General features: G+C 34.9%; 1 protein-coding gene across 1 annotated transcript in view; it reads left to right on the top strand.

Moving 5' to 3' along the window:
- Positions 1-1540: 1540 nt before the first annotated feature.
- Positions 1541-22396, top strand: part of LOC125670274 (exportin-2-like) — a 28282-nt gene continuing 7426 nt past the window's right edge. The window contains exons 1-23 of the mRNA XM_048905358.2: positions 1541-1756; positions 1961-2048; positions 5390-5535; positions 5663-5758; positions 5976-6121; positions 9777-9867; positions 9981-10088; positions 10352-10444; positions 11893-12060; positions 13012-13141; positions 13254-13319; positions 13626-13735; positions 14001-14093; positions 14186-14270; positions 14452-14513; positions 14848-14987; positions 15572-15675; positions 16076-16173; positions 16340-16490; positions 16940-17142; positions 17288-17385; positions 18956-19041; positions 20245-20326. Coding sequence (XP_048761315.2) covers positions 1964-2048; positions 5390-5535; positions 5663-5758; positions 5976-6121; positions 9777-9867; positions 9981-10088; positions 10352-10444; positions 11893-12060; positions 13012-13141; positions 13254-13319; positions 13626-13735; positions 14001-14093; positions 14186-14270; positions 14452-14513; positions 14848-14987; positions 15572-15675; positions 16076-16173; positions 16340-16490; positions 16940-17142; positions 17288-17385; positions 18956-19041; positions 20245-20326 — 2441 coding nt within the window. The 5' untranslated portion in view covers positions 1541-1756; positions 1961-1963. The remainder of the gene's footprint in view (positions 1757-1960; positions 2049-5389; positions 5536-5662; positions 5759-5975; positions 6122-9776; positions 9868-9980; positions 10089-10351; positions 10445-11892; positions 12061-13011; positions 13142-13253; positions 13320-13625; positions 13736-14000; positions 14094-14185; positions 14271-14451; positions 14514-14847; positions 14988-15571; positions 15676-16075; positions 16174-16339; positions 16491-16939; positions 17143-17287; positions 17386-18955; positions 19042-20244; positions 20327-22396) is intronic.

Genomic DNA, 22396 nt, shown 5'->3' with positions numbered 1-22396 from the left:
GAGTATGTACCTGTAAATACAGCCATTTTGAGTAAAATATTTGGAGTTTTACTCAAATTATTTTGTAAATTTTTTGCGAAAGGGGGTGTTTAAATCTGTCATTGCAATTTCTGTTATGACACGATATGTGCCTATACATAATCAAGTAGATTTCAAGGGGGCTAAAACGAATAAAAGAGGGAAGATACAGAGACGTCAAAAGCATTCTATTGGGGGGGGGGGGGTAAATTTACCTACACCCCCCCCCCCCCCCCGAGAGTACATTTGAGAATACACCCCCCCCCCCCCTCGGGATCACACAGGTCTATGGAAAATAATCCATATCAGTCTAGCAATATTGAACAAAATTAATGAAAAATATTACTTAGTTACCTATTTTACTGCATTTTAAACATATCAGTTGATATTAACAATCCTAGCTTCATGCTGCAGTGTACAAAATGATTTGCACGTCCAGGTACTTTGGAGAAAGTTACCCAATGATTGCAGTCTGGTTTATTTTTGAAAGAGTCGATTGGTGGTGGTGGAATAATTTTAGCCCTGATAAAACAATGAGAGCGTTGATTTCCTAATTTAATTGATTTTTTTTATTTTGAAAAGAGGGGGGGGGGGGGTGTTATGCAAGATCTTTGCACCACAGGCACTCGACGTTTTAAATATCTATAATAAAAATTAAAATTGCCTACAAAATAATTATGTCAGTCGTTATTGGAGACATATGTAAACAAATGAATGTCTGGGTGATTTCCAATTTAATTTTTAAAATCCCCCCTACCCCCGAAAATCACACCCGACTCGATCAAGAAATTCTTCTTCTTTTTTCCATTAACATTTTCTTACTCTCTCGTACAAATTATTTCAACTGTTCTCGATTTTGAACAGCGCCCATACTTATATAACTATACATATAATATATGCGCAGTCTGACTGTGTTACTACCCGGAAGTTGTCATATTCACACTAAATGTAAGAATACAAAGAGAGATAACTCACGTTTTCGGAAAGGCCTATAAGTCCAGACGCAACTCTGACACGAACAATCTGTGTTCAAAATAATCGTTAAGAGCCTCTGCTTTATCAAAGTCTGGAAATGTGAACTATTTGTCCCCCGGTTTTTGCTTTTGTTTGTTTGGTTTCTTTTTTCCTTATTCTTTCTTTCTTTCTTTTTTTTTTTTTTTTTTTTTGGTGTGTGTTTGTGTGTGTGTGGGTGGGTTTTTTGTTTTTTTGGGGGTAAAATATTGGAATGGGGGAATTGCTTTGTCAGTGGACTCATGCAGAAGATGATAGCAGCGCGGATCTATGAATTCAAATAATAGAGCAATAATTCCAACAAATTGATTTGTTGGAATTATTGCTCGCAAAATTTAATTTGGAGCTCGGTATCTAAAGGTGCATTAACTGTCATATTGTCATCAAAAATTGAATTCAATAAAATTGTCCCCATTTTATATATTTCAGTAATAACACTGGATCCGCCAAACCCTTTACCGAATATTTCTATGAACAAATTAATATTCACCTAACGTTCTTTCGGAACTTTTTCCTTTTTTAGATTTTAGTTTATCTTGTGTTGATAATTCTGGAGAAAGATTTCCGAATTTGCGCCTTTAAAGTTTAAACAACGTGATATTTTTGAATCACGTTTTAACCAAATTTAAAGAATTTTTCCATATATATTTTATTTATTCTTTGTGGCAAACATCGTTTTCCGTCGCAGTTGTCAGCGTTCTGTGTATGGGGATATATCATAAACAAGGTACAGCAATACAGGCATTTATTTATTTTAAAGTTTTTAACAAAGCATCGTAATTAACCGATTAACAGCTGATAAATACAATCTGACAATGACGGTAACAAATTTTAAACTTTGAATTTACTATTGAATGACACTATAGTCATTTATATGAGTTAATATACCATACAATATTATCAACTCGCTATTGATGACACTTTAATGCAGATAATGGAGGTTTCTGATGCCAATCTGCAGACCTTGGCAGGATATTTACAACAAACACTCTCTCCAGACCTCTCCCTTAGAAAGCAAGGTGTGTAGCAAGTGATATTCAGAATTCTGTACAAGAGGTAAAATTCAGGGAAATATAAGTGAGTTTTGTATAAAGCGTCATCAGATTGGGAACACTTCCCCTTCAGCGAGATATTCTTGATATGCGATTATCCCTCTCTAGCGAGAGTAAATATACCCTGTACAACCGTGAAAAACACCCGTGAAGTACATCTCTTCGCGTTTCACGTGAAAAGAAGAAAAAGTGCTAAAATGTCTGATACTTCTACAAATATATGAATCAAAACAAAAACACTCACGATGTGCATTGGATTTCAGACTTCTTTCATCTTCAGCAGCAACTTTGATATGCAATTTATTGACTGTGTTGTCGATTTTATAGAAACAATTTGCGTCATGTTGAGTGTGTGTCGCACTTATTCAGCGTTGCATGAGATTTGCCATTATTTTCAATATTAAAAGACGCCAAAACACCTGTTTATGGTAATGTTTACTTTCTCGCTAAAGAGGGATAATCGCATTTTATTGAGGATATCTCGCTATAGGGGAAGTGTTCCCAACTTGATAAATATTTAATATTCAATCTGGTCATACATGTATATACGATTAGAAATGAGATTAATATGCTGGATTGCGTTAAAAAAATTCTGAGAGTGGAAAAAAGCAGTCTCCAATCCAATACCCCGGTTTCTAGATATGTCTTGAGTTATTTTCCTTTGAGGAACTCTGTCTCTCGTATATAGTAAGGCATGAAACAACTTGTTTACACGGAGGAGTGTTACAAATATTCATCACTGCATAAGTGAATGTGCTCAGTAAGTAAATCATATGTAGTTTCATCACCCGATTTCGACTGATAAACAAACTAAGTAAATGATATCATAAGTATTCAAGGAGTAATTAAATATTTGGAATTCTTATTATATGGTGTTACTTCATTACTCCTACCTATCATATCTAGGATATTACTTGCAAATATGGCGTTGTATTTATGTTTCCACTTTAGTAGAAGATTTCTTTTGATAGTATTTTATATTTCCTATATCAAATATCTAAAGAGAAGTCGGTTTTAATACATTTTATCATCTTTCTAGGTTCACTCTGTCCCACTTAAAGCATTCAAAGTTTCACTAAATGTACCTCCTACATAGAAGAGTTCTCATCTCGAAACTGGCGTTCATGAAACCTGTGTTAAATTTTGCCACAATGAACAGGGCCTGGGAGGGATAAACAACAGATGGGGCCAATGGCTCCAGTCATGATAAAATGGTGGGGCCATTTTAAATTTTATGGGGCCCTGAGGGTGTACACTGGGGCCATTTCTAAAATTAGCAATTCTAATTGATCGATACACTTCGTTATGTTGTTGTAAATGATGAAAATGGTCACATTTCTGATGAAATTGATGCAAATGAAATAAAAAAAACTTTTAAACGGATTCTTTATTGAATTATTAACCATGTTAACAAAATATCTTTAAAGTGACATATCCTTGTGTAAACGTATTCTCTTCCAGTTTGTTTTACAAAAAGTACAAAACATGTTTGGTTTTTCATTATCATAAACCACCCATGGAAGTGTCTTTCACATTTCATACCTTGTGAATTGGCATCTCTAACTGTAACATAGTGAACATTGACCGTACCTCCATCATAGCTGATATATTGCCGAAACAGCGTAAACCACTTAACAATCAACCTTCCTTACCCGATTCACCATAGAAAAATAATGTTATGTTGCATCTGCTGGCCGTTTAAGCATGTTGAATGTCGTTTAGGAAGTCTTGGAAGTTTTTATTAAACCATTGAGGAAAGTTGCCGATATCACCAATAACAAACTGTAAAACCATGCGTACACGCAATTCTTGAAATATTTGTGAAAACGGCACATCAATATTGCATTGCACCATTTTTCAAAATTATGCGCACATGGTTTGTCCCCTTCCCAAGTTCCCAGGCCCTGAGTGAATTATTAACTTCCATATACATTTACAATAATATTTCGGCCTCTGTTTCTATGTAAAACAAAGTAAATTCTAATGTCAAAATTACAAAATGAGATTGCAAGATTTGTGAATTTTAATGTCAGTGGTGATTTTTATGCCCCCGAAATTGAAGGGGGGGGGGGGATATTGTTTTTGTCCTGTCTGTCATTCTGTCTGAAACTTTAACATTGCTATTAACTTTTGAACAGTAAGTGCTAGAGCTTTGATATTTCACATGAGTATTCCTTTTGATAAGACCTATCTATGGGTACCAACATTTTTTACCCTTGACCTTGGAGTTTGACCTACTTTTTGAAAACTTTAACCTTGCTAATAACTTCTAAATGGTAAATATTAGAGCTTTCATATTACACATGAGGATTTCTTGTGACAAGATCTTTCTACCGGTACCAAGATATTTGTCTTTGTGACATTGGCCATCTTTGAAATTGGCCATTATCGAGGGCATTTGTGTTTCACAAACACATCTTGTTATATCTTGTAAAGGTGTTTTAGTCATTTTGGTAAGAATCAGCAAAACTGACCCAGGCAATTAATGCCCCTTTGATTGCGAATCCGTGCCACAGTGGTGTAATCACAATCAAACTAGGGCTGAAACGATATGCCCCCTTCACGATACGATACGTATTGCAATACAGCCACGATTCAATATTTTCAATACGATACATTTTATAGAAGAAACCAATAATAACTTTGAAGAAACATTTAAATACGACGACTCACAGTCACAATTTCAAAAGTAAACTATTTCCAAAACTGCCGAACGGTGAAATGTCTGTTGACTGTAGTTTAAAATGATTAAGTTCATTATTGTTTTTGTCGGACTCAAGGCTAACAGTCTGACTACTATCGGACGCCATTTTTTCCCTCATGCATGTAAAAATAACAAGTACAGGTCAAGCCCAATGTATTTTACCAAACCCAGTTTTTAAAAAATATATCGAACCAAAGATCGAGGCAATGATATGAACATTGAATGAAGCATTTATATTGAACAGTATCAATAATTCGGTCAATTGTTTCAGCCCTAATTCAAACCTCAAGTTAGTGCTTCAGAAATTATCAACTTGGACTAGGTATTTCATGTTTGAAAAGTATCAAATAAAAGTTTCAGAGTCATAAGAAAAAATGTAATTGACCTTTTTCATGCTTTATCCATTTGAAAATAAGTTGGCCTATTTCCATGTATTTTTGTGGTGGATTGTTTTCCAAACAGCTTTCCTTCTCAAGTTGTGTATCAGTACCTTGAAAATGAATGTTGATAATGTATACACTGTTTAATAGACACATTTACTATTTACATCACATTTTTTTGAATATGGCCAAGTACAAATATTATACCTTTTTTTTTTTTTCAGCTGAACAGTTTCTGGAATCTGTAGAGGCAAATCAAAACTATGGCCTTCTTCTTTTGACACTCCTGGACAGAGATGGGGTAGAGCCTCACCTTCGTGTTAGCTCCGCAGTCACTTTCAAAAATTTCATCAGACGCAATTGGAGAGTGGTAAAATCTTTACTTTGTTTATTTTTTCAGTAGCTAAATTTAAAACAAGAGATTGTTTGTATTAATAGATACATGAAGTCATAAAATTTTGAGTACAGATCTCATTTTGTTTGTTTTTGTGGAATAGATTGATACAGACAAGATCCATGACAATGACCGCAACACAATTAAACAACAAATTGTCGGTCTGATGTTAAAGAGTCCGGAACAAATTCAGAAACAGGCAAGTATACACATGCATACTCTGAATGTAAGTGATAATATTTTTCTGATCTTCTTCATTGTGCATTTATCTCTTCAGTCTTAAAAGGGGAGAGGCAAAATATGTTTATAACCACCAGAAATCATACCCACTTAACTTATTATTAGAAAAAGAAGTAAATTTAGTTATGTACTGCTTACTTTTGTTTATGATTATAGATTGTCATTAATTGTTGTAGTTAAGTGATGCTATCAGCATAATAGGGAGGGAAGACTTCCCAGACAAATGGCCGAACCTCATTACAGAGATGGTAGAGAAATTCCAGACTGGTGACTTCTATGTCATAAATGGAATTCTACACACAGCACATTCCTTGTTTAAAAGGTATAATAGTTTAATAGTTGATTTATTGACATTGTATAGGTGAAAATAATGCAGAACTTGTCATGAGAGTTTTGAGGCTGATCAAGTCAAAAAGAGTCTACAGTACTCCTGTTGACACTGAGTCGTGATGGAGGTTGTTAAATATCTTGACCCCTTATAATACTTACTCCTGTTGACACTGAGTCGTGATGGAAGTTGTTAAATCTCTCGACCCCTTATAACACTTACTCCTGTTGACACTGAGTCGTGATGGAAGTTGTTAAATCTCTCGACCCCTTATAACACTTACTCCTGTTGACACTGAGTCGTGATGGAAGTTGTTAAATATCTCGACCCCTTATAACACTTACTCCTGTTGACATTGAGTCGTGATGGAGGTTGTTAAATATCTAGGCCCCTTATAATACTCACTCTGTGCACTATGGATCACAAATATATTTGAGTTGCCCCCCCCCCCCCCCCCCCCCCCCCCCCCCAAATACAATGGCATTCTGACATTTTTCAACTTTATTTGTTATATTTATAATTTATTGCACATAAAAAAGTGTACACAACCTTCTTTTTATCCTTCTTGTACTAAAACCAGGGTTGTAGATGTTGTTATACAGGAAACTGAATATTACTCAATCTCCCAAAAAATGAATATGGATTTTTTACTATTATTTTACTATTTCTTTGTATTTTAGTAAAATCATTGATAGGCACAGAATTACACACAAATGAAAAATAGTGATGTGCACACAAGATGGCCAAGCACCGCAGGCAGCATTTTACTATTATTTGCATTTTGTTGGCAAATTCTTTGGTGACGATTGAACCTGAACTACACTAGATGGATTCGGCATGACCACATTTCTATGTCCTGCATGCACTTTTTTTAAGCTATGAAAGTAATTTTTGCTAATTTTATATGATATGAACTTCACACATTATAAACTGCAAAGTGAAGTTTAGAATAGCGTAAACTGTCCCAACTTACTTTATATCATATATAATGAGGAAAAATTACTTACATCCTGTAATATTCTTGTATAGAAACAGGAGACAAGACGTGCAACTTTCAAACGTTTATCTAATGAACTGTAACTTAACAAGTCGTACCCGTGATTCTTATATACACAATCATTAAGTTGTACACAGATAACTTGAATAACATTACACATCCCAAATAATTTAATTTAGTAAATTGCGTTTGATATTATTTGATGAATAATTATAAAGGAAATATGAATTTTATATAATGCAGACCAATATTGACGTAGCAAGAAAATAAAAATGGAAAAACCAGCCGTTTGTGACATCATTCCTAGGACGTCACATAGTGGGACTAAGCAGCAACATTGTTTATATGATAGAAAGAATGTTGATAAAGTCAGATGAACCAATCAAATTGCGTGTTGCAAGTAAAGTCAAATGAACCAATCAAATTGTGTGTTACAAGTAAAGTCAAATGAACCAATCAAATTTCGTGTTAGAAGTAAGTTAAATCATATGGTGATGCAAACTTGTTACCAGCTTATTTTATCATTTGTGTTTAAATTTTAAGTGCCTAGTCTCATCAATCGTATTCAATTCACTATATGTTAATTAAGAATACACCGACACCTTTACAGTATTGACTTCTCTCGTTAATCAACCAACCACCTCTCTCTCACACACACACACACACACACACATACTCTCACCTTGTACACTATGTTTTACTATATGTCGTAAAGTTTCTAATTCGGTTTAAGCATGAATTAAATCTATTGATATGGTAGAAAATTTTGAATTTATAACAGTTTTGTAACAGCTTCCTCAATGATTTTTGTTGGGGTCCTGTAAGGTCAAAATAAGGCCCCATACGTGATTGAAAATGCTATTTGTTTAGCCCAAATTGCAATTAGATTTCCCAAAAAGAAAGCTGTATCATAATATGAAATCATTTGTATCAAACTTCTTATTCGGACTTTGATTATTAGTTGAATTTAGAGGAGAAATTTTTCAATTAAATGGTTGTACATTTACTTATTGCCACAATCAGAGAGTAATTAGAATTATGGATAAGTCAAAGTTGATTAGTCAATTATGTGTGATGTTTCTTGATAGAGAAACTGTTCCAAATCAAATAACTTGAGAAAAATAGTAATTGTAGAATTTTTCAATATCCTTTTGACAGCCGTGGTGTAAAATGCATAATTGCCAAAATTGAGATCGGGGGGGGATATCATAACATTGTTAGAGAAAGTTGCATCCGATTGATAATTCTGTCTGATTTTATATATCCTTGAATATTAAGCGACAAGCATAGGAATATCATGAAAGTATTTTTCTGGATTTCCCTACCCTAGTCCCTTCAAAATTGGATGTGTCTTGGTTCCACACAGTCTACTCAGTCAGGGCATCAAAAGAAAAAGAAAACTCAATAGAAGGTGACAAAAGAAAAGGAAGAATGGAAGGTGGAAAGCTAAAACAAAAATAATTCTTTCACACATGCTTGTCAGAGTGACCCTTGCAATGTCGCCTTTAGGCAATATAGGACCAATCTTAATGCTTATTCTTGCAGAGTGCATATCGATACAGTAGTTCATATTATTTTAATGATCTTTTTCCTAATCCCACCTCAGACATTTTTCAAAATCTCCATCAATCAGTCCGAAAGGATATGAGGGGCTCAGATTATTGCTGCACACACTGAAGCTATACGTCTTGTTTACTATTGCAGTACATACTGAAGCTATACGACTGAAGCTATACGTCTTGTTTACTATTACTGTACACACTGAAGCTATACGTCTTGTTTACTATTACTGTACACACTGAAGCTATACGTCTGAAGCTATACGTCTTGTTTACTATTGCTATACACACTGAAGCTATACGTCTTGTTTACTATTACTGTACACACTGAAGCTATACGTCTGAAGCTATACGTCTTGTTTACTATTGCTATACACACTGAAGCTATACGTCTTGTTAACTATTACTGTACACACTGAAGCTATACGTCTGAAGCTATACGTCTTGTTTACTATTGCTATACACACTGAAGCTATACGTCTTGTTAACTATTACTGTACACACTGAAGCTATACGTCTGAAGCTATACGTCTTGTTTACTATTGCTGTACACACTGAAGCTATACGACTTGTTTACTATTACTGTACACACTGAAGCTATACGATTGAAGCTATACGTCTTATTTACTATTACTGTACACACTGAAGCTATACGTCTTGTTTACTATTACTGTACACACTGAAGCTATACGACTGAAGCTATACGTCTTGTTAACTATTACTGTACACACTGAAGCTATACGATTGAAGCTATACGTCTTATTTACTATTACTGTACACACTGAAGCTGTACGTCTTGTTTACAATCCATCGATTTTCGATCATTGGTATTTTCTTCAGTCTGGCATTTTCTCCATTTATTAATTCACGAACTAGTAAACTCCAAGCTGTGTTAGAAAGTTTTTGATCGGTGACACAATAGCAGTTGCTGTACAAATATGTATTACTGGAGGTTTTTCTTCCAGCTTTCTGTGAATCCCAGTTAGGGGTTCATAAATGAGGAACATATTTTCCTATCACACAAAGACAGTGCTCCCTTTTCTATATACAACTTCATGTTTATGGAATTATGACAACATACTTTGATTTTCAGATATCGACATGAGTTTAAATCCCAGAAACTTTGGGAAGAAATCAAATTTGTTTTGGAAAATTTTGCCAAGGCATTTACGGAGCTCTTCAATGTAAGCAGTTATTTTAATTTTGCGAGACATTGCATTTAAAACTGTTCACAGTATTTACAATATCAACCAAAAAAAATTATATCCCATAAACTGATTTATGTCTATATTCCTAGGCAACAATGGACTTAGCTACAAAACATGCATCTGACCCAAGTGCACTCAAGGTCATCTTCAGTTCCATAGTTCTAATTTGCAAAATTTTCTACAGTTTGAACTTTCAGGTAAGTTTCTTGCACATGTGACATAAAAGTAGGTGAAAATTATAGTTCTAAAATGGAGTGACTTACTTCTATGAAGCAGTATATCTTGGATTGTTTGACTTTCATTTGTGTTCACAGTTGTTTTATATTTGTGAAATAACTAATCTGGAATTTTCCGGCAATTTACAGCAGTCTTCATACTCTGTATCATGTACTGAGCATTTACAGTATTCGTTCTTGATTATCAAGACAATTTCTACTTTAATATTACATTGTACTTGCAGGATTTACCTGAGCATTTTGAGGACAACATGAGCATCTGGATGGCTCACTTTTTGGCGTTGCTGAGTGCAGACAATAAACTTTTGCAGACACAAGTAAGTCATTGACAGATACTGATAACCCTTTGCGCCGACAAGAATCATTGATATAAGTTGTGGAACTGGTTAGTTGATTATCATAAAATGAATAAAGTTTAAACCTTTAACAGAGAGGTTAATGGCAGACCAGTATGTACCAAAACGTAAATATATATCTATATGTATCATTGGATCATTGACACAATAGTAACATTTGATTGAAATAAACTTTATTATAGGATTAAACATTCTTTTTGAAGAATTTATAGATGTGTAAACTCCGGACATTTTACTCACAAACTGAATGAAAGTGCAAAGCACTTTTATGTTAAGTTTGTGAGTAAAATGTCCGGAGTTTACACATCGATAAATTCTTCAAAAAGAATGTTTGATTCTTATAATTCCAATTCATTCACTTTACTAACAATTGTAAAATTTTGAATAGTTTCCCCACACTATGTTATTTGTTTTCAGGCGTGTATGAATACATCGCGTTTTCGGATTTATTGATGTATAAACTCTTGTTCAGCTTTATTTTTGTCCAATCAAAACAATTGTAATAAATAACATTGGAATTATTTCAATGTAAACATGGCATAAGAGTTAAGAATTCTGGCAGCAGATTTTGTAGATGTCTATCTGGTACTACCAGTTTGATCTTGACCCCCCCCCCCCCCCCCAAGATTCCACTCCCCTCTAAAGAACTTTATAACATTCTTCTTCAATTCCTCTCCATGCAAACAGAATAGAGTTGAATATTGAGAGTTTGTTTGCAATAAGTAGACCTAAAAGTCCATAGGTAAGACTTTACAATCATGACAATTGTGTCTAGACAGTTTGAGACCAAGTAGACCTTGTTCTACACTGCAAATCAGCATAAGATTTGAATTCTAAAGTTTACCTCTAAAAAACCCATATTTGTTGTTTAGATACATTCTATTTGATGAAATATAAGGTATATGTCGTCATTAACAAGCACACTTACACGTTGATTTGTTGAACATCTTTCATGTGTTCATTATGCATTGCAAAAGTTTCTAGTGCTCATTGATTATTTTGTATTTCAAGAGCTAATCAAAATGTGTTTTCAAGTTCTCTTTTAGACTTGTATGCTTATTACAGCAAATTACAAAAGACCAGTTGCATTTTCAATTGCCTGCTGAATTGATCAATAAACTTTACAATTTGGTCAGCCAAGTATCACATTTGGTCTGAATTTAGGTCAAAAAGTTACTCAAGCGTAGATTGCTTTTACAGGTAAATCTGAGTTGATTGCAGTGTCTTTTGCAGCTATTTCCCTAGTTTTTAAAGTGAACATCAATAAAATCAAATTTGATTATATTTCTCTCAACCAGTCTAGTTCGCTGTAAATGTACATATCATAATTCAACATTTAGAACTTTCCTTGTTGCTTGCTTTAATGATTAAATTTTTCATATTTAAGACAAATTTTAATTTATTTTCAGGATGAAGAAGAGGCAGGGCTACTGGAACAGGTGAAATCTCAGGTGTGTGACAATGTGGCATTGTACGCCCAGAAATACGACGAGGAATTCTCCCCTCAGTTGCCAGCATTCGTCACCGCCATCTGGAATCTCCTGGTCTCGACAGGACTGCAGGTCAAATATGATGCTGTAAGTGGTCAATTGGATTCATCTGCAAGTTAATATTCAAAGTTTACAGTGTCATATATTGAATATTATAAGATTATTACATAATGATACACACGCGTCACCATTATTGTAAGGGTTTATGTTGTCTCAGATCCTTGTGTCTGAGATCCTTGTGTTTTATTTTTTTAATTGCACATGTACAGTGTATTATCATTTTTCTATAAAATTATACAATTTTACATATTTACATAATATGTTTTACGGTGTAACCGTGTTTGAGGGCGAAGCAAAAAAGTTTTAGCATTAGTATCTATATCCAAAACAGGACAAAAACAACCCGAAGTTAGCACGCGGACGGAGCTGTATCAAAGCATCCTAATTTTTGACATTTGATCCGCCTATATATTGAACGCGGGAAATATAACGCAAATTGATGTAAACAGTACATTGTGACGTCATATTCAGCGTCGTTATTTAGCAAATTTACAAACATAGCGTTTGAACCACAACAAAAAACATGGCGTTAATCGTGGAGTGATTATATATGATTAAGAAAATAAGATTCACATGCTTTTACGGATTTTATGTGTATATTAGCGCGTGGACATGTATTTCTCCATTTTGAATCTCGTCTACCCTAGTTCACGTCGTTCTGAGATGTTATTCGAATCGATGCCATTGGTACCAAACTTTTCAAGTTCCATAGCTATGGTTTAATTTTTCATTATTTTCCTATATTTTCCTTTTAAACATGTATATGTATACGTGTTACCTATAGGGAGAGCTCCGCTCTCACGGCCCTTCGGGCCGTGAGAGGGCTTCGCCCTCTAATAAGTATGTTATAGGCTATATTCTGATACATATATATGTACTTTAGCGAATTAAGTTGGTGAGTAAAATAGTATAAATTATTCACAATTGGAATTGATTATTATAAAGATGCTAATATAATTTAATGGTGTATTTTTTCAGCTGGTCAGCAATGCCATTCAATTCCTGGCATCTGTTGCTGAGCGTCCCTCTTATAAACACCTGTTCGAAGATCCAGCCACCCTGGCCAGTATCTGTGAGAAAGTCATAGTCCCTAATATGCAGTTCAGAAGTGAGCCATTATTCTCGATGCAGTTGGCTATTGTATTATTGTAAACTAAATTTGATTTGATCATGATGGCTTTACCCTAGATTTAACCGTCTTTATGCATGCACATTTACAGACGCTGATGAGGAGCTGTTTGAGGACAACCCAGAGGAATACATTAGGCGGGACATCGAAGGATCAGGTTGGAAAAATTATTAATGTCGAAATGTCACAGAAACACCATAAAGTGAAATGTAAATGTTTCTAGATTGATCCGACTATTTTGTGACTATATGGAAGGTGTGAGTTTCTAGTGCATGCTTAATATGGTGCACCACTGAGCCAATGTATTGTTACGATACTGAATAGGATCTCTACTCCCAAAAGCCCCTTAAACCCCCCCAACCCTTTAAAACAGTTAGGTATACCAAAAAAATCTCAAGTTTTACCCTAGCATAAATACTTCCAAGTATGTGACCTTTAACCTTTCGTTTGATGTTTATTGTAGATGTGGACACCAGAAGAAGAGCTGCTTGTGACCTTGTCCAGGCCCTATGTAAATCGTTTGAGGGACCGGTCATCCAGAACTTCTCTCAGTATGTTCAGGGTCTCCTTCAGGTATTTAAAGATACTCAGTATGTTTAGGGTCTCCTTCAGGTATTTAAAGATACTCAGTATGTTCAGGGTCTCCTTCAGGTATTTAAAGATACTCAGGACTCACTATTGACAATTTTTTATCCACTTTCAAAATCAGAATTGTGTTGTTAATAAGAAAGATATAAAACTGTAGCTACAAGGACCTTCAAATTGTTTTATGCTGATTTAATCTATTAACCTATTTTTATTTATCAGCTTGTTAAAAATGTACAACTTTGGTTTTCAGGAGTATGCTGCTAATCCCACTCAAAACTGGAAAGCTAAAGATGTCGCCGTGTACTTAGTGACGTCATTAGCAGCAAAAGCTCAAACAATGAAGGTCGTAGCCTCTCTCTCTCTTCTCTCTGTTTTATCTTTTCTCTCAATCTTTCTTCTCTCTAAAATGAAAAGATTTTTTTTTTTCCTTTACAGCATGGCATTACACAAACGAGTACCCTTGTCAACATTACAGATTTCTACCAAGCACATATTCTCCCTGACATTCAGAATTCTGACGGTAAAATGTCTATTCAGCATTATTTGATCCCATTGCTTTATTGAAAATTGAATAAATACGATATACTTTTTGTGTATTTACTTAAGTATGTATTTTCTCTATGATGGATATATAGACAATAGAAGTATGGGGTACTGCATGTTATCTTTAAAAAAAAAATCATGAATCATTTTCATTTCAGTCACTGCTACTCCCATATTAAAAGCAGATGCCATCAAATACTTAATGATATTTAGGAATCAGGTAAGTTGTTTACAATGTTGCATGTGATTTCAAAAAGTCAGCAGTGGGAATTAGTTGTTTTTTTTTTTTAAATCAGAACATTCAGAATTGTCATTTATCAGCTGCAAGATATAAGACTCTTTTAATTATTACTGTTGCATGTACATGTATTCATACCTTTGGAGCAGTGAACTGTCAAACTTGTCTGGAGCAGGAAAAAGTGCAAACTCTGAAATTGAAGCAAGCTATATTGCAAGCACTTTGAAGTCCAGCTTTGAATTGATTAATGTGAGGGAAAATATCAAAATGTATCCCTAGTCACCAGAAATGACCTCTATTTGAATCTTTTGACCAGCTGCCTGCTGATGCCTTGGTAGCCAGTGTCCCTAATCTGGTTCAGCTCCTGAAGGTCCCCAGTATCGTTGTCCATTCTTATGCCGCCCACACCGTAGAGAGAATCTTCATGGTTAGAAAGCCAGATGGCAGTGGTCCGATGTAAGTGAAGTCGGAGAGAAATGCATGAAGTTTTGATTGTGTTTGTTCTTATGTGCCTTCGTTTCTTGTGAATTTCAAATGTGCACCACCATTATGTGCACTAGCATGTGTGCTAATGATATTTATATAAGTATTTTGTGCACAATTATGAGTGCATTAACTTCGGATTAATGCCAAAATATAAGTAGTAAATATTATAGTATTGACACATCATGATAATAATAATTCTGATCTGTGATTGGACCAAATGGTACGTCAGCTAGAATTGCACTTACAATTCATGGCGGTGATTTTTCCTCTTTTCAGAGGAAATCCTCTGATTTGCTCAATTTTCGAAAAAACTGAAACTCTTTGGATTTGATCAAAAGTGACAGAAAATTATATTTTTCCAAGAAGGGTGAGGTGTTTTCCTCCCTTTTTGACCCATTTTCTTCTGATTTCTGAGGAATTCAGTCACATCCCTGTTACATGTAATTTGAATTCTCAGATGATAGTACTGGTGCAGTATTTGGTAAATAAGTTTTGTTTGGTTATGCAATGTTTAGGTGATACTATAGGATACAGATTAAGAATTTATTTTTCAGTGTCACACATGAACAAATTCAGGGTTGTGTTGGTGATCTCATGAACAGTCTAATAGGGGCAATGAACCATCCAGGGTCATCAGAGAACGAATACATCATGAAAGGTAACATCAAACAGGGTATTTCTGAATTTTAATTACCCAGCAGGCCTTGTTTTGATTAACTATTCATTATAGATGTACCAGCATTGTTTTATCTGCTTACAAAACAAAACAAAATCAAAAGGTCCTGCTTTCACTGTATTTAATATTCTTTAAGTTTGAATCAGAGACAATCTGATTAAAATCGGATCCTATGATCCGCTCACCTAAATCGCTACACTAATGTAGAGCAGATCATAGGTTCTGATTTTAATCATGATTTTAATCAGATTGAATCGGAAAGATTGCTCGCCTAGATCGCTACACTAGTGTAGAGCGGATGATAGGATCTGATTTTAATCATGATTTTAATCAGAGAGATTATCACTGTCCTTGATTTTACCTGATCAAAATTGTATTGCAGCTGTAATGAGAAGCATGTCCACATTGCAAGAGCATTTGTTACCTCTGATGGGACAACTTCTGAAATTCCTCACAGAAAAACTTGGTCAAGTCAGCAAGGTATGGTCAGGAAGAAAAGGTTATAAATACTGCCAATTATGAGGAAACTTTCATTAAATTTTGGAGAGATTTTTTTCCACAGATAACTATAAAAACAAACTTTTATGTGATGATTTTGAAATCATTTGTGGACTGGACTAGAAAAAAAAATTCTGATTCCTTTCAGAATCCCAGCAAGCCACATTTTAATCACTACCTGTTCGAGTCCATGTGTGTGGGGATCAGAACAACCTGTAAATACAGACCAGAGGCAATTGTCCAGTTTGAACAAGTCCTGTTTGAACCATTCACATTTATTCTACAGCAAGATGTACAAGGTAAAAGCTTGGGGGGGGGGTCTTGAAAAATTAAAATCAATCAGTAGTTAAAGATCCATGTAGTCATAATTTTTTGGTCGGTGTTCATTGTTGTTTGTGGTGTGTTAACAATTGCACACTTCTAACTTCTTGGTAAACTACCGTTTTAATTCTTTTCAAATTTGGTATGGAGCATCTTTGGGACGGGGGGGGGGGGGGGGGGGGGGGGGGTAAATTGTAAATTTCGGACTACTGCATCCTGGGGCCTTAGGAGGGTGAAAAACTACCATAGAGTTACTAATTTTTAAAAATGTTCTCTATGGCTGCATCTAAAGATTCTTTCAACTTCATTGTTATCTGTAAGGATCAAAGTCTTTGTTTACTTGAAGTTCTGACTCAATTTACACCAGGATGATATTTCAATTTTTAGTCAATCAAACCATTGAAGTCCATATGTATAATTTTTTCAGAGTTCTTACCTTACGTCTTTCAAATCCTGTCTCTTTTGATTGACAACCACCCTAAGGGTAAAGTGGCTGACACATACATGGCCCTGTTTCCCCACTTAATGGCCCCTGCCTTGTGGGAAAGGCCTGGGAATATCCCCCCACTGGTTCGACTTCTACAGGCATACATAGAAAAAGGTGCCAAGCAAATAGAAACGGACAAAATTGTAAGTACATGTAACTGTATCAATGTCGGGAACAAATGTTTGTACCCCATCTCAAGCAAACAGGCAGTCGTGGAGTATTGTTTTTAATCTATCAATAATACTTTCATCACTTACCTTGATATACTTTTTTATGATTCTTTTTCAGAATGGATTGTTGGGGATATTCCAGAAATTGATAGCTTCCAAGACCAATGATCATGAAGGATTTTATTTATTGAACTCCCTTTTGGAGCATATGCCCAGGTACCAATCTCACCTCTACAGATATATTGACATGTAGATATTAATTTCTGTCTTACCTCTACAGATATATTGATGTGTTGATATTAACTTCTGTCTTATACCTCTACAGATATATTGATGTGTAGATATTTAAAATTTCTGTCTTACCTCTACAGATATATTGACGTGTAGATATTAACTTCTGTCTCACCTCTACAGATATATTGATGTGTAGATATTAACTTCTGTCTTATCTCTACAGATATGTTGATGTGTAGATATTAACTTCTGTCTTGGAGGTTTGTGTTTTCAGTCAATTTGTGTGTTCAGCGATGTTTTGGGGGTTTTTTTTGTCTACTGTATAGGAATGGTACCAACACCCATTCCATTGGGAAAACAGCATCAAAGTATAACAAATTGGGAACTTTCTTTCATGTCAAAAAATGGCATTTGCTATAAAATGAACACTGAATAAACTATATTTTAATGAATAAACCCTTACGTATTCACTGTTTACAATTTTGCAAACGAGCGTCATTTTATTGACCTTTAGTTTTTATTTAAAAGGAAGTGAAGAAATTAATTAGCTCGCACAACTTTGCATACAAAGTGAATTACTAGCCGACTGGGTAGTTTGTTACTGGGTATTTTTAAGCTTCAATAATGGGGAAAATCTATAGTGGTTGGCATCGGAAATGGTGCCATTTATCTGTACCAATAATGCTGGTGTTTGATGTGATTAATGCTCAAAATTCTGTTTGTATCTTCAACAAATATGCATATAGGTCTCATGACTAGCAGCATGCGATTTATTTATATGGGGAAGCATAGTGGGTTTGTGTAGAACACTTTTAAGTTGTTGTTATTGCTTTACTTCACTTCAAGGACATTTCACGGATACTGTAGCAGCACTGACTTCCGGTGCTTGTCTACTGTACACGTGTACAGTTATCCCACACAGATAGAGGGTTTAATTGCTTGCCATTCCTGTTGTGGCTTAGGGTCTTGATTTTATACTATCTGATTTGAAGGAAGACAGCAGATTTCAAACCTGCACCCTATTAAGGTTCAATGCCTTGCACTGCAAGTTTAAACCAGGGTGCAAAGAATTTATTGGGAGGGGGGGGGGATGTCCAACACAGTATGATATTTTCTTTGAAGTTAAAGAATTTTGTTGGGGTCGAAATCCAACCATATATGAAAATGAATTTCAAATGATGAGAGTAGAATAAGTTATACAATGGTACTGAGCATGGATTGAATAGGCTTTTAGTTCTTTGTATGATTTTATATAAATTAAATAGACTTTTAGAGTGTGTTCGAGACCGCCGTTCTTCGCACGAGTACAAATATCCTGTCGATCCTGAATGCCAAGTACACAACCTGAGAAAGGGTTCGAGGTGCAAGAACTCGTACCACCTCTGTAGGTGGTGTGGTCAAAGAACATGTTCATGTCCATGTTCTCGTCGTTCACGACTCGAAAAACGGAGCACGAGAACAACGGTAACGGCGACTTCGAACGCACTCTTAGTTGTTTAATATGTAGTATGATATTATGTGTATCTCTGAATTTTGTTGCTGTATGTTTCAGAGAGATGATAGATGGGTACCACAAGCAAATCTTTATCCTTTTGTTCCAGAGATTGTCCAGCTCCAAAACAACCAAATATATCAAAAGTAAGACTTTCACTAAGTCGTGGAATTCATCTACTGTATACACATAACACTAAGTTACAACATACAGAGATTGTCCAGCTCTAAAACAACCAAATATATCAAAAGTAAGACTAAGTTATAACATACAGAGATTGTCCATCTCTAAAACAACCAAGTATATCAAAAGTAAGACTTTCACTAAGTCGTGGAATTCATCAACTGTATACACATAACACTCGGTTTTCACTTTGAAGCACCCAGTTTACTGACAGACAACCGTGAACTTCTACTGACAGACAACCGTGAACTTCTACTGATCAAACACCCAGTTTACTGACAGACAACCGTGAACTTCTACTGATCAAACACCCAGTTTACTGACAGACAACTGTGAACTTCTACTGACAGACAACCATGACCTTCTACAGATCAAACACCCAGTTTACTGACAGACAACCATGAACTTCTACTGATCAAACACCCAGTTTACTGACAGACAACCGTGAACTTCTACTGATCAAACACCCACTTTACTGACAGACAACCGTGAACTTCTACTGACAGACAAGCGTGAACTTCTACTGATCAAACACCCACTTTACTGACAGACAAGCGTGAACTTCTACTGATCAAACACCCAGTTTACTGACAGACAAGCGTGAACTTCTACTGATCAAACACCCAGTTTACTGACAGATAACCGTAACCTTCTACAGATCAAACACCCAGTTTACTGACAGACAACCATGAACTTCTACTGACAGACAACCATGAACTTCTACTGATCAAACACCCAGTTTACTGACAGACAAGCGTGAACTTCTACTGACAGACAACCGTGAACTGGTACTGATCAAACACCCAGTTTACTGACAGACAAGCGTGAATTTCTACTGATCAAACACCCACTTTACTGACAGACAACCGTGAATTTCTACTGACAGACAACCGTGACCTTCTACAGATCAAACACCCGGTTTACCGACAGACAACCGTGAACTTCTACAGATCAAACTGTCATTTTCACACAAAGTTTGAACTTCAACAACTATCAAGATTTTGTAGTAAAATTTCATACAATGATCATATTAAACTTGGTGATTTGGATTTAATGTAGGGTGTGTGTGTGCGTTAAATGGAACTACTTTAGAAACAAGTGGAGCTATAACCGAACAATGCAGTTTATTGCAGTAATTTCATATAGGTGTTGTCATTTGTTTGTAGGTCTACTGGTGTTCTTCTCACTGTTTGCTACCATTATTGGAGCTAGTAGGTTGATAGAGTTGATTGATGGAATTCAGCCAAGGTACGGTACTAGTCAAAAGATCCTTTTTCTGCATTCAGCATATGAGGTTGCATGTTAATATACATGTATTCTTAATGATCAGTGTATTTAAGGTAGTGATTGCATGGCATCACGTGGTTTAATTCATGTATTATCTAAAAAGAGACTATTTTCGTTTCCGATTCCGGAATACGTCAAACGCTAAGCATCAGTAATAATGAGAGACAATCGAAACAAAGACTTGTCAGATATAACCAGACACAGGATAAAGTGAAAATATGTTTAGAAATATACAAGTAAAATAAAATACAAATGAAAAATCCCTTGTGTTTTAATTATTGAATTAGGCCTATCTTATAAATAATAGTCATAGTTTACGTCTCCATGATTCATATACCCCCCCCCCTCCCTGCTCCCCGGTTAATTTTCAGTCTTACAAAACGTAAATTTAATTCACAAACCACTAGGCCTATTAAAATTATGATATATAATGCTATAAATTTCATAACATGAATATGGTGTTTGTGCACATAAATCTAAAATGCTGGATGTAATATCCATAGGAAACTGTTAGGCCAAGGAATCACGCACGGGTTATGTAAACGCGTCATTTTGAGCAAAAAATATCAATAATTTTAATCATATCTTTCCTAAGTACACTATACATAGATTTAAAACCTTTTAAATATTTTGCTACAAATATTCCCATCCTCCACTTTGAGATCATCAGCTAAGAGCCTCCGAGTCGGGGAATCGAGGAAATCTACTATGTAATGTGGATGTTAAAAGAAATCAAAAAGTGTGAATTTCGAAAACAACACTTGCTGTTATTATGTTTTTCTCAATTAGTTCAGTTATTTCTTATAATTTAAAAAAATAATGAAAGTTTTGTTGTTTTTGATAATCGCTTGGTTTGAAAAGAGAGGAAAAAAAACGTTGCAGGTAATACGACGTCACAATGCACAGCTTACATCGGCTGTGTTATATTTCCCGCGTTTTTAACATACGCTTACAGAGCATGAATATACAAGTAATTTCAAATAGAAAGTAATAAAAACATCTCCAAAGCAACAGTACTATCATTCTATGTAGAATAAATTCAATAATAAACATCAAAACATTTTCATAGTTTTAATATGAGTTGAAATAAATGCATGTAAGATGCATATCTATTGTAATTATCACCTGCAGCATTTATGTAAGGAGGGGGAGTGGGTAACTATAGCGATCATAGCGCCATAGTAAACCTGAAAACCCATATTGATACTTTCAGGAAAAATTCCTCCTAACATATGTTAAAACATATCTAAAAATAAAAAAAATTAATTGGTCATTTATTCCTCAGGGGGTGAAATTATGTCTGCCTTGGTGAATAATTTCCTTCTAAAAATTGCGAAATTGCTCATAAGCAGCCCTGCTTCTGCTTCATATGAAAATAAATAGACATATTAATACAAATTATATATCATTTAAGGCTTTAACTTCAATTTGATATAAAATTTGTATCCCTTATCCCTTTTGTATCTGTTTTAAACATCACCTCAAATACCTGTACCATTTATTACGGAAAGTCAACAAGAGGGGTTACTATGACAACCGTAGCGTCACAATTTCCGTGAAAACCATATATGATACTTTCATAATGAGTTACAGATACTGTCAACTACAAAATATGTAAAAATAAAAAAAATTCATAGATTCATTAATTTTCAATGACCCATGCAATCACTACCTTAACTATTGTAATCAACCATCTCATTAAAAAGTCTGATTTCCATTGCCAAACGCTCAGCATCAGATGTGAATGTCACAGGTCCTCGGATATGACCTTAAAGGGACTGATTCACGATTTCCCCCCAAATTTTGTTTTTTACTTTAAATGATCAAAATCTATAGTCTAATATGTTTAGAAGGTTTCACAAAAAAATTAAGGTTATTCATCATGACAGAGGCTCATTATAGAGAGTATATTATTTGTTTTGAAAACAAAGATCAAGGTGTGTTATTGTTTACGATGTTTTCAAAATAAATGGATATTGGTCCAAGTTTATTATATATATATCACATTTCAAGTATACTTTTATAGGTAAA

Source organism: Ostrea edulis, chromosome 4 (assembly GCF_947568905.1).
Source record: "Ostrea edulis chromosome 4, xbOstEdul1.1, whole genome shotgun sequence".
Lineage (NCBI taxonomy): Eukaryota > Metazoa > Mollusca > Bivalvia > Ostreida > Ostreidae > Ostrea > Ostrea edulis.
The sequence above is the reverse complement of the archived record's forward strand: the minus strand, read 5'-3'. Positions and strand labels throughout refer to the sequence as shown.